Genomic DNA, 14,255 nt, shown 5'->3' with positions numbered 1-14,255 from the left:
TTCCACCCTGGCAGGTGCTCCCCAGGGTGCTTCCTGTCTCTGGCCTCTCCCTTCCCACTGCGGTCGCCAGTAATAACTGCAGCTCATTTCCATGCAGCGAGGGTTCTCCTTGGAGAAGGAACTCAGTGGATGCGGAGGCATTGCACAGACCTCCATGGAGCTCCTCACACCCACAGACGTGTGCACGGCTCTGCAGCCCACGAGGCTGGCAGCCAAGCCTTTAAAGGCACAGGGGCAGGGCCAGTGTTGTGACACAGCGGGCTATGCCACCGCTTGCGATGCCGGCTTCCCCATCAGGGCAGTGGCTCGAGTCCCGGCTCCTCCACGGCTGAAGCAGCTCCCTGCCAGTGCACCTAGGAAAGTAGTGGAGGATGGCCCGGATGCTTGGCCCCTGCACCTGTGTCGGAAGCCTGGATGGACTTTCTGGCTGGCCTCAAGCTGGCCCAGCCCTGGCTGTTGCACCCATCTGGGGAGTGAACTTGTAGATGGAAGATCCTTCTCCCTCTCCCTCTCCCTCGCCCTCGCCCTCTCCCTCTCCCTCTCCCCCTCCCCCCTCCCTCTCCCTCGGGGTTTCAAATAAATCTATTAAGAAAAACAAAGTACAGGTTCCAATCAACGTAGCCCCTGGATAGACAGCTACATGCGGGGGGATGCCCTCCCGACCTGCACCCGCCTGCCCAGCCCCCCGGGACAGAGCTGGCCCACACCGGGGAGTCCACGCACAGGTCTTTATGAATCACCGCCAATGTCCGCCCGCAGCTGAGGGAGAGGCTGATGCGCCCCCCCCACTGCACCCCCCGGCAGAGCCACAGAGAGGCGGGCCCAGCCTCCTGGCTCGGCTGCCTCCCACAGGGCTGACGGAAAGCCTGCGTAGGCTGGCCCGCTTCGCCAGTGGCCTTCTGGGACAGGGCGGGGCCTGTAAAGGAGCCTGGCCAGCAGCTCTGCCACAACAGCTCAGTGTGGCTTGAAGATGGAGTCCGGGCCCTGGGCATGGGACTCTGAGGAGGCGGGCGCAGCCCCGGGGCCACGGGAGAAGCCTTTGCTCCTGCCTAGGCGGCTGCAGGCCACTGGCTTCGGGCTGCGGGCGCCAGGGCCGGACAAGGTAGCCGCCGCTGTCTTTCCCAAGAGCTCCTGAAACACGGACTCCATGTGCTGTGCCACAGCCTGGTGGAGAAGAAAGATGGAGAGGGGCGTCCGGCCAGGGCCCCGCTGCGGCAGGCGGGAAGCCCCCCCCCCCCCAACCCAAGTCCCTGCTGCCACAGCCTCCTGCAGGGATAGCAGTTCCCCTGAAGAAGGGGTCCCCGGGGCTGAGCCTCGGGCTCCTTCTCCTCTCTCTCTCTCTCTCTCTCTCTCTCTCTCCCTCTCTCTCTCCCTCTCTCTCTCTCCCTCTCTCTCGCTGGCTCAGACTGCAAGTCTTCAACCTCTGACTGTGGGAGCCACCAGCACGCTGGGAACTGCAAGGTCAATGCCCCCTGGGGTTTCCCGGCTGCCCCCACCCCGCACACCTGGCCTCTGCCCCCGTATGTCCCCACAACCGTCTTCATGGCCTCCCTGTCCGGCGCGTCGTGCTCGCAGGACCCACCATGCAGAGCAGGGCGTGCGGCCTCGCAGGGCTGTGCCCCTTGCTGGGGCTGCCGGCAGCTCTGCTCCTGCGAGAGCTGCTGCCGCCCCACCCGGCTCCCCAGCCACCCCTTCCTGCCTCCTGCCTCCTGCCTCCCTGCCATCTGTCCTCCTCCTCCTCCCTGGTGTGCCAAGCACCTGCCGCGTCACTGCCTGTCACCTACCTCGGCTCTCGATGCCAGCCTTCAAGTCTGCCCAGAGCCCGTTGTTCGCGACCGTCACGACAGCCGGGGCCCACCCCTGCTGCCTCCCCGCGCCACAATGTGTGCGCCCCACGTCCCAGCCAGGCCGAGGGCCTTGTGTTTCCTACCCCGCCTCCACCACACACACACACACACACACACACACACACCCTGACCACCTCGCCCGCCTGCCCCCTTGTCTGGAGGACTACGAGGGTGGAGATGGGAACCTCAGAGGGGAGGAGTTAGGGTCACGAGGGGAAGCAGAGACCTGACCCCGGGAGAGGGCCTGCCACGTGCCATACAGCCTGTCCCAGCTCTCACCTTGTCCACCTCCACTGGCCGCTCCGGGGACGTGGGGAGCAAGCAGTGTCGTCTGCGCCCAGGCGGGCCCACGGTCTCTGCTGGGGTGCCTGGTTCCGGCCTGCAGGGCACAGACAGTGAGCCTGGTGAGGGCCCAGGAAGTCCCCGAGCTAAACCAGCAGTGGCTTCTCCCATGCCGGGGGTGGCCACAGCAAAGAGGTGGGCCCTGTGGGTTCCCCCACCCCCAAGCTCCTCCAGGGCTGCATTCGGCCCTGGCCCTTTCTCCACGTCCCTCATCTGAAAACGCCTCCCAGCTCCTTGCGGCTGATGCCTGAGCCCAGCCACTTCCAGCCTGGCCCTGTGGGGGCAGCCTGTGGCCCCCACGTCTGTCAGAAATGGCGATTCTCAGGCTCTGGCTGGGCCTACAGAATCCCCGGTCGGGCGGCGGCACGGCTCACTCACCCCGCGGGCAGCGTGATGTACTTGTGTGGAATGAGGCCCCGCACGCCGCCCAGCTCACCCCGCCACCAGTCAGGCGAGGCCCGCGTGTGCAGCCGCAGCACGTCCCCGCGCTGGAACGTGAGCTCGTGTGCCGTGCGGCCCGTGTAGGCGAAGCAGGCCACAGCCTCCGTGACGGCCCCCGGCTCCGAGGGTGGCACCAGGCAGGCCCCCAGGGCGGGGCCGGAGGAGGGCGTGCCTGCCAGTCCCTCAGCCTCCTCTGGCTCGGTCTCCCCCGCCAGGCCCTCCAGCTGCACATCCCTACGGTTGGGAGCAGAGGGAGGCAGGTGAGGCGGGCTCCCTGGCTCCGCTCCCCCACCCCCGCCACGGGCAGGGCCAAGGGCATACCCCAGGCAGCTGGCGGACGGCGGCGCCATGCACTTCTCGTACACGGGGCCCGGCAGCACGCTTGCGGGCGGGAACACCTTGGACGGCTGCATGATGAGGGTCTGCACCAGCTGGTTGAGGCGGCCCTGCAAGGCCACAGGGTCCTGGCCCGCAGGGACGGGCAGCAGCGTGGGCCCGAAGCACACGGCCAGGTTGTAGGGGTCCATCATGTTCTCGTCGCTGTACTGGGCCAGGCTGGGGCGGGGGAGGGACACGTGGGTCACAGGTGAAGAGCTCCCGGGCAGTGTCCCCTCCCAGCCGCACTGGCAGCTCGCCTGGCCCCCAGGAACACTCACTGGTTGAGGAAGCTGAAGAGGTAGCGCAGCACCACCAACACCGCCGCGGGCAGCTTGGCCAGCAGGTGGCTCACGGACTCCACGCGCTCGGCCACGGCCTCCAGCTCTGCGACCCAGGGACACACACACACCACCCCCCACGGCCACCACCACCAAAGACAGCCACGTGAGTAGGCCGCAGCCACTGGGGAGCAGCCCTCCCACCCAGCCGGCCTCAGGCCCCGACCTCACCCGCAGAAGCCAAAAGCTCATGAAACAGGTCCAGAGGGAAGAGGGGGGGCTCCAGGCTCCGGAAGTAGAGCTTCAGCACCCCAGCCACGGAGTCCAGGTCGTGCATTGTGCAGCCTTCCACCAGCGGGTCCTCCCCTGCAGGCGGCGACTCACGGGTGAGCCCCAGCACACCTGCTCCGCCCCCGCCTCCACTCCCACCCAACCTGCCTGTCCCCACCTCTCTCGAAGGCATCGCGGATCTCTGAGACCCGGGGCTGGGCACCCGACACCCGGAAGATGCCCTCGTGCTGCAGGCCTGCGGGAGGGGGAGGAGCTGGTGAGCGCCACCCAGTCCCCTCCCAACTGCCTCCAGGGTGGGCCCCGCCCCTGCAAGAGGTGCCAGGTGTGAGGTGCAGGTGCCGGGGCAGCTGCTCTTACCGTTGAGGTTAATGAAGCGGATACAGCTCTCCACCACCAGGGGCACGGGCTGGCCTGAGCTCTGGGGACAGAGAGGGCATTTGCTACACCACCGGCAAAGCGTGTCCAGCCCTGCAGTGTGTTAGAGCCCCTCCTAGGTGCCTGATAGTGCTGATGCTATTTTGGGTAGTGACTTACAGCTTATTGGCAACTTGTTCGCTGCTGGAACACAACATGCAATCAAACTCAGGGAAGGTTAGGAACTCTGTGGCTGGCCCAAGGCTGGAGAAAGAGCTGAAGGTGCAAGTCCCAGGCCAAGCCAGTACCTGGATAAACTTCTGCATGTCTCCCCCAAAGAGTCTGTGGTTATACTGGGAACTAGGGCGAGGCTGGCGGCTCTTCTGGAACTTTCTCTGCGTGTACTGGGTTCTGTAGTGGATGGAAGACGGACCGGAGGAGAGTGAGCACACAGAAGAGGATGCCCCACCTCCCAGCCCAGCCAAATAGCCCTGGACCTCTCTAGTGGTCTCTGGAGCCACTGGGCCTGTGGGTACCTAGGCCGGGAGGAACAGGCAGCAGAGCCTGTGCCCCTGGAAGCACTCACCGAGACATCACCTGCTCCTTGGCACCTGTGGGGAAGGAGACAGCAGTCTGTAGAAGGCTGGGGTCTTCGGGGCACCCCAGAGAGACAGGCACAGCCTGAGGGCTTAGGGGAAGAGCAGCTCCAAGGGCTGCAGAGGGGACGTCCCTTGTCCGGAGGGCAGGTGTAGCTCCTGCCCTGGGCCAGGAGGAGGGAGAGTAGGCGCACCTCGCTGGATGGCCTCCTGTAGCTTCTCATGCTTGGCCTGCAGCTTGGCAAGGACACTCCGCCCGCTCAGGTACTCCTGGAGTTTCTAGGAAGCCCGAGAAGAAGTCACAGCTTTAGCCCCACCAGGACCTCGTGCACCGCCCCCCACTCCATCCTGGCCCTGCCCTCCCAGGTAGCCCCCCACCATGATGTAGAAGCTCTCCGTCTCCTGTTGCTGGCCCCGCCTCCGGCCCAGCTGCCGAGCGCCGGGGTCGGAGCTGGTGGACTTGAGGGACTCGGTGGAGGGGCTGGCCTGGAAGGAGTCCAGCGCGTCCCCGTCATCTGACGCCACCACCTCCAGCAGCGCCTGCAGTGTCGCCTTCAATGTCTTGTTCACCTGGGGAGGCGACAGGAAGCCCAACTCAGCAGACGCGGGAAGAGGTGGCCACGGCAGCCAGCTGCCGCTCCCCAGCCCCACCCCGAGCCAGGCCACCCGTACCTCCTCGGTCTCGATCGTCTGCCGGTCCAGGCGGCTCTGGATATTCTGGGCTCTGGGCAGAAGCTCGTCCCTCAGCTCCATCTCCACCTGGATCTCAGCCACCTGCAGGGGGCAGTGTGCAGGGGGCTGAGGGCCGCGCCTGGGTTGGAGGGAACCACCCTGCCCCATGGCTAAAGCCTGCAGAAGGTATCTCCCTAGGGAACTGAACACGCATGTCCGTACCAAGACTTGGCAGCAAACGTTCATGGCAGCATTCCTCCTGACAGCCCACAGGTACAAACAACCCAAATAGCCCCCAACTGACGAATGCAGAAGCATGTGCGGCTGCCCACGCAATGGGATCGCATTCAGCCATGCAAAGGAATGGGGCAGGGGCTGGCGCTGTGGCGTGGCAGGTAAAGCCGCCACCTGCAGCGCTGGCATCCCATATGGGCCCTGGTTCAAATCCCGGCTGCTCCACTTCTGATCCAGCTCTCTGCTATGGCCTGGGAAAGCAGTAGAAGATGGCCCAGGTCCTTGGGCCCTTGCACCCACGTGGGAGACCTGGAAGAAGCTCCTGGCACCTGGCTTCTGGCTTTGGATTGGCGTAGCTCTGGCCATTGTGGCCAACTGGGGAATGAACCAGGGGATGGAAGACTCTCTCTCTCTCTCTCTCTCTCTCTCTCTCTCTCTTTTTCCCCTCCCTCTCCTCTTTCTGTGTAACTCTGACTTTCAAATAAATTAATTAATCTTTAAAAAAAAAAAAGAATGGAGCAGGCACGTGGCACACTAATGCTCAACCTGGGAACCAGCAGGTGGTGGTTCAAGTGCTTGGGCCCCTGCCACGCACTTGGGAGCTCCTGATGCAGTTCCTGGCTCCTCGGCTCTGATCTGGCTCAGCTCTGGCTGTTTGTTGCAGGTATTTGGAGAGTGAACCGCCAAATGGAAGGTATTTATCTCTAGTGCTCTCTGTCTCTCTCCGCCTTTCAAGTACAGAGTGGTTTATTTATAAGAGAGAGAGAGAGATCACTCTTCCACTTCTGATCCAGCTCTCTGCTGATGCACCTGGGAGGCAGCAGGTAATGGCCCAAGTGCTTGGGTCTCTGCCACCCATGTGGGAGACCCGGATGGAATTCCAGCCTCTTGGCTTCAGCCTGGCTCACCCCAGCTATTGCAGCCATTTGGGGACCGAACCAGCAGATGGAAGGTGTGTGTGTGTGTCCCTCTGTCTCTCCTCCTCTCCCTGTCACTGTGCCTTAAAAAAAAAAAACCTTTTCAAAATAATAAAAGAATTCGCTGAAAAGGGAAGGCAGCACCAGTCCATGCGAAAACATGGACGGACCTTGAAAACATTATGCTCAGTGAACAGAGCCAGACATGAAAGGCCACACCGTGTACGCAGTCATTTACATGAGCAAACGTGCGGAGAAAACGCCGCACAGGCAGGCGCACCAGGGGCCGGGCGTGGGGGGCGTGGCCATGCTGGGATGCCGACAGTGCCGCTGAATGCTCAAGGCTGACCTGCCTGGCGTGTGAGTTCCATCTCAATAAAGCTGCTTCTGGAAAACAAAGACTGCCGTGGAGGGCTGCGCTGGGAGCCCCAAGAGACCGCGCCCAGGCAAAGGAGAGGACACAGGGGACGCGCGGACTGGCAGGCAGAGAGCAGCCTGCACCCTGGGCAGCGCTGCAGGCAGTGAGGAGCCCGCTGCTGCTGCCGCTGCTTTTTTCTGGTTTATAAAAGCTATTAGTTAATTGATTGATTGATTGATTTGAAAGGCAGAGTGATGAGACATGGATCTTCCATCCACTGGTTCACTCCCCGGATGGCCACAACACCCAGGGCTGGGCCAGGCTGAAGCCAGGAGCCAGGAACTCCATGCGGGTCTCCCACGTGGGTGCAGGGGCCCAAGCACTTGGGCCATCTTCTGCTGCTTTCCCAGGTGCATTAGCCGGGAGCTGGATCGGAAGTGGAGCAGCCGAGACTCAAATGAGCATTCAGTTATGGGAAAAAGGCATCCGAAGCATTTAACCCACTGCGGCACAATGCCCACCCTGAGTCCACTCTTTCAGACATGTAAGTATCTACAACACTCAGACATTGTAAAGCTGGCCCCCCCACGGGGGGTCAGCCCCATGGCGTAGCGGGTAAAGCCGCCGCCTGCAGCGCCAGCATCCCATATGGGCACCAGTTTGAGTCCTGGCTGCTCCACTTCCAATCCAGCTCTCTGCTATGGCCTCGGAAAGCAGGAGAAGATGGCCCAAGTGTTTGGGCCCCTGCACCCACATGGGAGACCCAGAAGAAGCCTTTGGCTACTGGCTTTGGATCGAGCCAGCTCTGGCTGTTGCGGCCATTTGGAGAGTGAACCAGCAAATGGAAGACTGACCTCTCTTTCTCTCTGTCTCTCTGTCTCTCCCTGACTCTGCCTCTATGTAACTCTGCCTTTCAAAATGAACAAATAAATATTTTTAAAAATTAAACATATAGGGGCCAGCATTGTGGCATAGCAGCTTAAGCTGCCACCTGCAGTACCAGCATCCCATATGGGTGCCAGTTCAAATCCTCGCTGCTCCACTTCTGATCCAGCTCACTGCTAATGTACTGAGAAGGCAGAGGAAGATGGCCCAGGTCCTTGGGCCCCTGCCACCCACGTGGGAGACTCAGAAGAAGCTTCTGGCTCCTGGCTTCAGATTGGCCCAGCTCTGGCCATTGCAGCCATCTGGGGAGTGAACCAGTGGATAGAAGATTCTCTCTCTCTCTCTCTCTCTCTCTCCTCTATCACTCTGCCTTTCAAATAAATCAGTCTTTTTAACAAATAAAATGGAATGACACATAGGGAGTGAGGACTGTGTTATCTGCAGGTGGCTCAGGGAAGGGATACAGCGAGCGGCAGCAGGAGGTAGTCCTAGGGATAGGGAGGACATTCAGACCCGTGTGCCCACGGCGAGGACCCGTGAGGACAGGCTGCTCAGTGAGGCTAGGCAGGCACAGCAGGACAAGTCACGTCGGGGTCCACCTAGAGGAGTGGCGCTCACAGAGACACACAGCAGCAAGCCGGGGCCAGGGCCTGCGAGCTGGTGCTGTGCGCAGAGCCTCCTACAATCTTTCCAACAAGGGACAAAAGCTCTGGGGAGAAAGATGTCACACGAGATGCCCAGACTACCTGTAACCTCCTACAGGGAAACGGATTTCAGCCTGAATTCTACGCCTGGCCCAAGTACCAACCAGTGGCGGCGAGGAATAGGGACAGCCCCAGATACGCCAAGTCCAGACACCACTGGTGCAGGCGCCCACCGAGAAACCACGCAGACGTGGCTCCCAGGAGAGGGAGGGCAGCCATGGGCAAGGGCAGCCGCAGAGCCCTAGGCCAAGGCGGGACAGGGCTCAGCCGTGACCAGGCTCTGCTGTCAGCACAGCATCAACGCGGGATGTTCGTTTGTCCCCAAAGTCGGAGGTGATTGCACAGTGAAAAAGGACGAGGGGGCGGCGTGAGGCTGCCTGTGGGGTCTGGGCCCAAAAGTCAGCGGCAGCCCCGTGTGACCCCTCAGGAACGCCGCCATCCAACTCTAGAGGAAAGTAACTCAAGCCCCACGTCAGCCACTACGGCGGCCCACGCATGCCGGGACCGAGCCGGAGGTGTCGCCTCATACTGCTTGTGTGGGCTTACTTCCTTCCGAATCTGCAAGCGGAAGAATTTCAAACATACAGGAGCATATGGTGCCTCGGAGCTGGGGAAACTTCTCTAGGGAGCCACCCGGCCCGAGCCCTGGGGAGCAGGGGGCTGCGCCCGGCGGTTTGCATTGCCCCCATGCAGTCTACGCGGAGTCGGCTCCAGTGAAGACCAGACCCTGCCAAGCCCTCTGCCCTGTGCCTCACCTCATCGCCCTCATGGGGCTGGTAGTCAAAACGCAGCGGGGGGCAGAAGGCCGTCGCATGCACCTCAAGCACCTTGGCCTTGTCCCCTGGGGGATCCAGGGCCTCCAGGGCCTCCTCCAGGCTGCACAGGCCCTGCATGTGAGAGGCCTGGGTGCGGCTCTCAGCAGCCACGTAGCTCCGGAGTGCCTGCCCCAGGGCCAAGTGGAAGCCTGTGTCACAGCACTGCGGAGAGGCAAGGAGACACTCGGTGGCTGCGGCACGCCCTGTGGTCGCTGGCGCCCGGGGCCGCTGCCCACCCACCCAGGACTCACGTCCATGAGGTCCAAGATGTCGCGCAGGTAGTAGTTGCTGACGGCAGCATTGACGCTGGCCAGGCTCAGCAGGTATTCATTCCGTGCCTTTGTGCACTGGAGTTTGTGCTCCAAGAACTTGGCGTGACGCTGCTCGGGACAACGAAGTGCACAAGCATCATGAGCTCAGCCTCCCCCCACCTCCGCCCTCTCCAGCCAGCGGCCCTGGGCTCCCTGGGATAGGCCCCAGCAGCCCCGCCACGTGCCTGGCCACGCCCCAGCTCTTCACCGCCACTTCCAGTCCTCGAGTAAGGGAAAGGCAGGGTCTGGGAGAAGGGAGAGGCGACGACAATGGCTGCCCTGGGCTCAAGGACTCTCCTCCCGCTCTGTGTCTCAGGCCTACTGGCACTGTCCTCCACTACTGTCCCTAGCTGGAAGAACCCTCCAGAGGCAGCAGCGCTGAGCAGGCCAAGGCCCGCCCCCTACTGGAGGTCTGTGGTTCTGCTCCCTTCCTGTGCACCTGGTAGGCCCGGGGGGAAAAGCTGAGGACAGGGACAAAGGGCCTGGAGCCCTGCAGGCCCACCTTTTCCACCAGCCGCCCGCCCTTCTTCACGGAGCTCTTGCGGAGGGGCCCTGCCTCAGTGGCGGCGGCAGCGGGGGCCGCAGGGGCACTGCGGCCTGCCCGCTTCTCCTCTTGTCGCTCAGCTTCTCGGAGCTTGGCCTCGGCGTTCACGCTCTCCACGTGATACGCGTGGTAGGTCTTCTTGGCCTGCAAAGAGGCCAAGGCCAGGCAGCTCTGCTGAAGGCCATGACCACAGCCAGCCCTCGCCCCCTCCCCCAACTCCCGGCCCATGTGGCACTGGGACCTGGCACCCACACGACCCCACGTGAGAGCTTAGCGTAACAGCCGTGAGGCCACAGCAGGTCCCCTACACCCTGGTCTCCCCTGGAGCCCAAGGTGGGGGAATGAGATGGCGTGGAGTGTTCTTGCCCTGCTCTGATTGGTGCTGCTGCACGGGGTCCTCGGGGCAGCCCTGCTCCCTGGCCAGTCCTCACCGTCTGCAGCTCTGACACCACCTCCAGGAGCTCCTCCTGCAGCTGCTGCACCAGGTCCTTACTCTAGAGGCAGACGGGAGTGTGAGCAGCACAGCGGCCGCCGCCTGGGGTGCCCGCCGACCTCCACACCGGGCCGTCTCGGGCCAGGCAGGTGCCCTCCGCTCAACACCTGCCTGGCCTCCCTCCCGTGCCCTCCGAGCTGCAGCGCCCACAGCCTGAGCCCCCATCAGCTGCCCTCACTAGATCCCAAGGCTTCCCAGCACTCCCACAGCCCAGGACAAGAGCCTTACCTTCCGCACGATGCGTCCCACATCCTCTGCGATGTGGCTCAGGCGCTGGGCTGAGGGCCCGGCTAATGCCTCGCTGAGGGCTGCGCTCTCCCGGCTCTGCTGCCGCGTGTGCTGCAGCAACACGGCCCAGCAATGCAAGGGTGACAAGAGGGAAGGCTCCTTCCTGAGAGCAGAGGGGCACTCAGGCCAGGCCATGGGAGCTTCGGGCCCCCGGGCCACGCACTGGGGCCCGCTGCACTACCTACCGGAAGCTTTGGTGCTCCCGGCTGCTGCCCCCCAGGCGGCCTCCGCGGCTGGAGAAGCGCTCTGCCAACTTCTCCAGGCCCCGGGAGTACTCGAGCTCCACCTCGGCGCGGCGACGCGTGAACTCGGCCAGCTCCTGCAGCAGCTCCCGCCGAAGCTCGCCCTGCAGCTCCAGGCAGCGCAGCTGCTCACTCAGCTGCCCGCGCATCTCTGCGGAGGAGCACGGGCTCAGGCCTGCGCTGGCTCAGTGGCCCAGGCCAGGAACACCAGCGCAGGGTGGGAGGGGCAGGGACGCTCGGACCCCTGCCCTGCCCGCGCCCAGGGTCCACGTGCCTGGCCCCGGCTAAGGGCTGGGGCGAGACAGGTCTGGGCTCAGAGAAGGCTCCTGGGGAAGTGTCCCTGGAGCTGGGGCTGATGGACAATGGCCAGACCCTCCTGGTTGAAGAGGCAGGGGAAGGGCGTCACAGCAGGAGGGCAGAGCTGGGCAAAGGCCCCGCCCGGAGCTGTTCACGACCGGGGACCACAGGGCCGCCCCGGGCGCCTTGCAGCTTGGCTTCTGGGCCCTGCCTGGTTCCCCTGCCACTTCCTTCCCCCTGGGCTCCCAGGAGCCTGGCGCACAGCCTGCGCTGAACTCACGACCTCAGTGGCCAGGAGCGCTGCCCGTTAGCCCCAGGGAAAGGCAGCCCCGCGGTGAGAGCGGTGAGGGGGGGGGGGGGGACAGCAGGAGCTGATCGGCGCCGGTAGGTCAACGGATGGTGCGGGGCTGGCCGTGTCTCTGGTCCCCAGTTCCTGCTCCCAGTCGCCCACCCACCCCAAGGGGAGAGCCACACCCAGGGCCCCACACCACCATGGGCCTTCTGACACCTTATCGTTCGCATGATTTGGCAACGCTGCTTCCCCGCCCCCGCCCCCCCCCCCCAGACCCAAAGCAAAGAAGTGCTTGAGCGAGCGACTTAAGCAACCTGCTGGAGACACTGGGGCAGGCACATTTAAGACACAGGGTTGGAGAGGGCTGGCCCAGTGCCTGCCCTCCCAGAGCTGGGACCAAAATGGGAGGACAGATGGCAACTGGGTACGCATATACCAGAATGTCCAAGAGCAGTGGGAGCTAAGACAGACACACAAGGCACGGTGGGGGTGGGGTCAGTAGAGGGGAGTCCAAGAAGGGGCAGGACAGATGGCCTCACGCACATGTGCGGGGAGGCCTCCCAGTGACGGATTCCAAGTGACATGGGAGCCACAGAGGTGTGGTCATGTGAGCCGGCTTCATCTCCAGGGCCGTACGGAGCCCAGGTGGCAGTCACTGAACTAGAGACTGAGGGAGCCACCTGGAACAGCTCAGTGCCATTGGATGGCTCTCCTGCCGGTGACGTCCCAGAGCGCAGGCCCAGCAGTGCACTTCCCAGGACCTCCTGGTGGAGGACGCCTCTATTCTCAGCACCCCAGCTTTCGGTGGGGGTGCCCTCTCGCGCTGACTCCAGGCCCCCGACACCTGGCTGAATGCATCACCCCGCCCTCGGCCCCTCCACCCGCAGTGGGCTAGCTCGGTGAGGGACCCAGGCACCACGATCCGATCCTACGCCTTTTCCTGGAATTCCTGAGGAGGAATCACGTCTTTCCACCGAGGGGCCAGGCTGGGTAAATGCGCGCCTCGGCTGGGAGCGCCTCCCTATGGTGAAATGAACTCAGGCCAGGGCAGAGCCCAGGACACCGAGGGTAAGACCCGGAAGGAGCCACATGTTCCACCCAAGGCTGGCCTTGGGAACTGAGCCCTTAGGGCTGTGGGCCAGGTGGGCTGGGCCCGGACGCCAGTGATTTCACGTAGGAATGTCCTCGCGGACTCAGAGGAGCACGTGGGGGCTTCGCCCTCTGGAGCCTGCCCGGCGCTCCTGGCACACGCATGTTCTAACCCTGGGGACGCATTACTAGGGACTGGAACTGAGTGGAGCGGCGACCCACGGCGCTGTTTCTCCTTCACTGCCGCCTTGCCCCCACACTAAGTGACACCCTCGCCGCAGAGGGTCCGAGCACCCTTCCTTGAGCCGCGTGAGTCATTTCAGGGCAGGAACTGGGTCCCCCTGGCTCCACAGTGTGTTCCCAGGGCCTGGGTCACACACAACACATGCACACAAACATGTGGCAAAAGGCAGCAGAGAAGCCCGTGTGCTTGACTTGCAGAGCTGGGCCTGAGGCCCCAGCACACTTCCTGTGAGCATGGCATTCGCTCTCACTTCTGCTGACAAGGGAAGCGAATGAGAAGATGGCCTCCCAAAGCGCGACTGTGCTGACCTTTCCGAATTTAGGGAGTCGAGCCAGTCCCCCTGATTTCCTAGCGCAGTAGGGGGCGGGTGGGAAACAGAAGCTAAGAATGTCAGAGAGCCAGAGCAAGCGAGGAACGGACATCTGAAGACAGTCTTCCTCCAAACCCCAAAACTGCAGGGTCAATTATCTGATCCGTATTTGCTGATCCAAGAGTTTTCAAAGCGCTTCAGCTTCGTGGTGTTTGGAGAGCTGCAGCCACCTCAAGCGAGCTCTGCACAACAGAGGGAGGCACTGGGGCACCCTTGGGTATAGATGCTGGCATTGGCTAATTACATCGGAACCCACACCGCCATAATCCCTAAAACGGAGCGAGTGACAGTGACAAAGGGGACAGGCGGCTGAAGGCACTAGGGCCCTCAGATGCTGCCTCTTTGCCTTTGCAAGAGTGCCCTGGCCCTAAGACTGGCAGAAGCTACCAGCGAATGATTTGCAAAGCTCATTTGCATGTGATTTGCACAAGGGTGTTTACCAGAGCCAAAAGACGTCTCACATCAGAAGGTTGCAGCGAAGTCACCCTGTTCAAGCCAAGACTCACTACATCGGCTTGACCCAGGGACGGTGGCTGTCCCTCCTGAGTCACTCGGTGCCCCAGGGGGGGGAGTACAATGCTGTGAGGATGAGCAGCCCGCTCCCTCCACTCCCCGAATGTCTCTCCCACCCCCCAGCAAAGTCAAAGCGATCAAGCGAGGAAGAGGGAGAGCCAAGGAGCGCAGAGATGGGGCCGGAGGGAGGATGGGGGACTCGCGGGCGCCAGGAAGCCAGCAGGGGCTTCGGGCTCCCTCCTCCACCCACCTCCACAGGTCGCTGGCACAGAGCAGCGTCCGAAGGCTGAGCGGGCGAGCCGCTTCCAACTCTCCCACGACCTCTGGGGTCTCCGCAGAGAACCAGGTCAGGAGCACCCGGCGCCCTCTCACCTTTAATTTGCGTCTCATACTCGGCCTGCGGGCCCCGCTCCCGCCGCAGCTTTCCGTGTGCGGCCATGAGGGCCGGGCGGCAGCGCCG

The 14,255-nt window shown here is 63.0% G+C and overlaps 1 protein-coding gene across 1 annotated transcript; it reads right to left on the bottom strand.

Annotated features, from left to right (window-relative positions):
• Positions 1 to 894: 894 nt before the first annotated feature.
• ARHGAP4 (Rho GTPase activating protein 4) lies at positions 895 to 14,255 on the bottom strand. The gene is made up of 20 exons (XM_062183485.1): positions 14,168 to 14,255; positions 10,934 to 11,141; positions 10,689 to 10,851; positions 10,399 to 10,461; positions 9,926 to 10,111; positions 9,364 to 9,492; positions 9,053 to 9,274; positions 5,200 to 5,301; positions 4,906 to 5,097; positions 4,722 to 4,806; positions 4,518 to 4,542; positions 4,240 to 4,342; positions 3,935 to 3,995; positions 3,735 to 3,812; positions 3,518 to 3,652; positions 3,287 to 3,392; positions 2,952 to 3,185; positions 2,568 to 2,864; positions 2,127 to 2,226; positions 895 to 1,164 (listed from the first exon to the last, which is right to left on the bottom strand). The coding sequence occupies exons 1-20, from the start codon at positions 14,232 to 14,234 to the stop codon at positions 955 to 957; spliced, it is 2,766 nt and encodes a 921-aa protein (XP_062039469.1). The 5' UTR covers positions 14,235 to 14,255; the 3' UTR covers positions 895 to 954.

This window comes from Lepus europaeus, chromosome X (genome assembly GCF_033115175.1).
Source record: "Lepus europaeus isolate LE1 chromosome X, mLepTim1.pri, whole genome shotgun sequence".
Lineage (NCBI taxonomy): Eukaryota > Metazoa > Chordata > Mammalia > Lagomorpha > Leporidae > Lepus > Lepus europaeus.
This window is presented reverse-complemented; position numbering and strand designations above follow the sequence as displayed.

What these genes read in the sequence shown, in the direction of transcription:
- ARHGAP4 (XM_062183485.1), bottom strand. Translation starts at nt 14,234, where the DNA reads ATGGCCGCACACGGAAAGCTGCGGCGGGAGCGGGGCCCGCAGGCCGAG. An exon ending in TGGTGTCAGAGCTGCAGACG is followed by an intron (nt 10,112 to 10,398) that starts GTGAGGACTGGC and finishes GCCTCTTTGCAG; the next exon opens with GCCAAGAAGACCTACCACGC. An exon ending in CTCTTCAGCTTCCTCAACCA is followed by an intron (nt 3,186 to 3,286) that starts GTGAGTGTTCCT and finishes CCCCCGCCCCAG; the next exon opens with CCTGGCCCAGTACAGCGACG.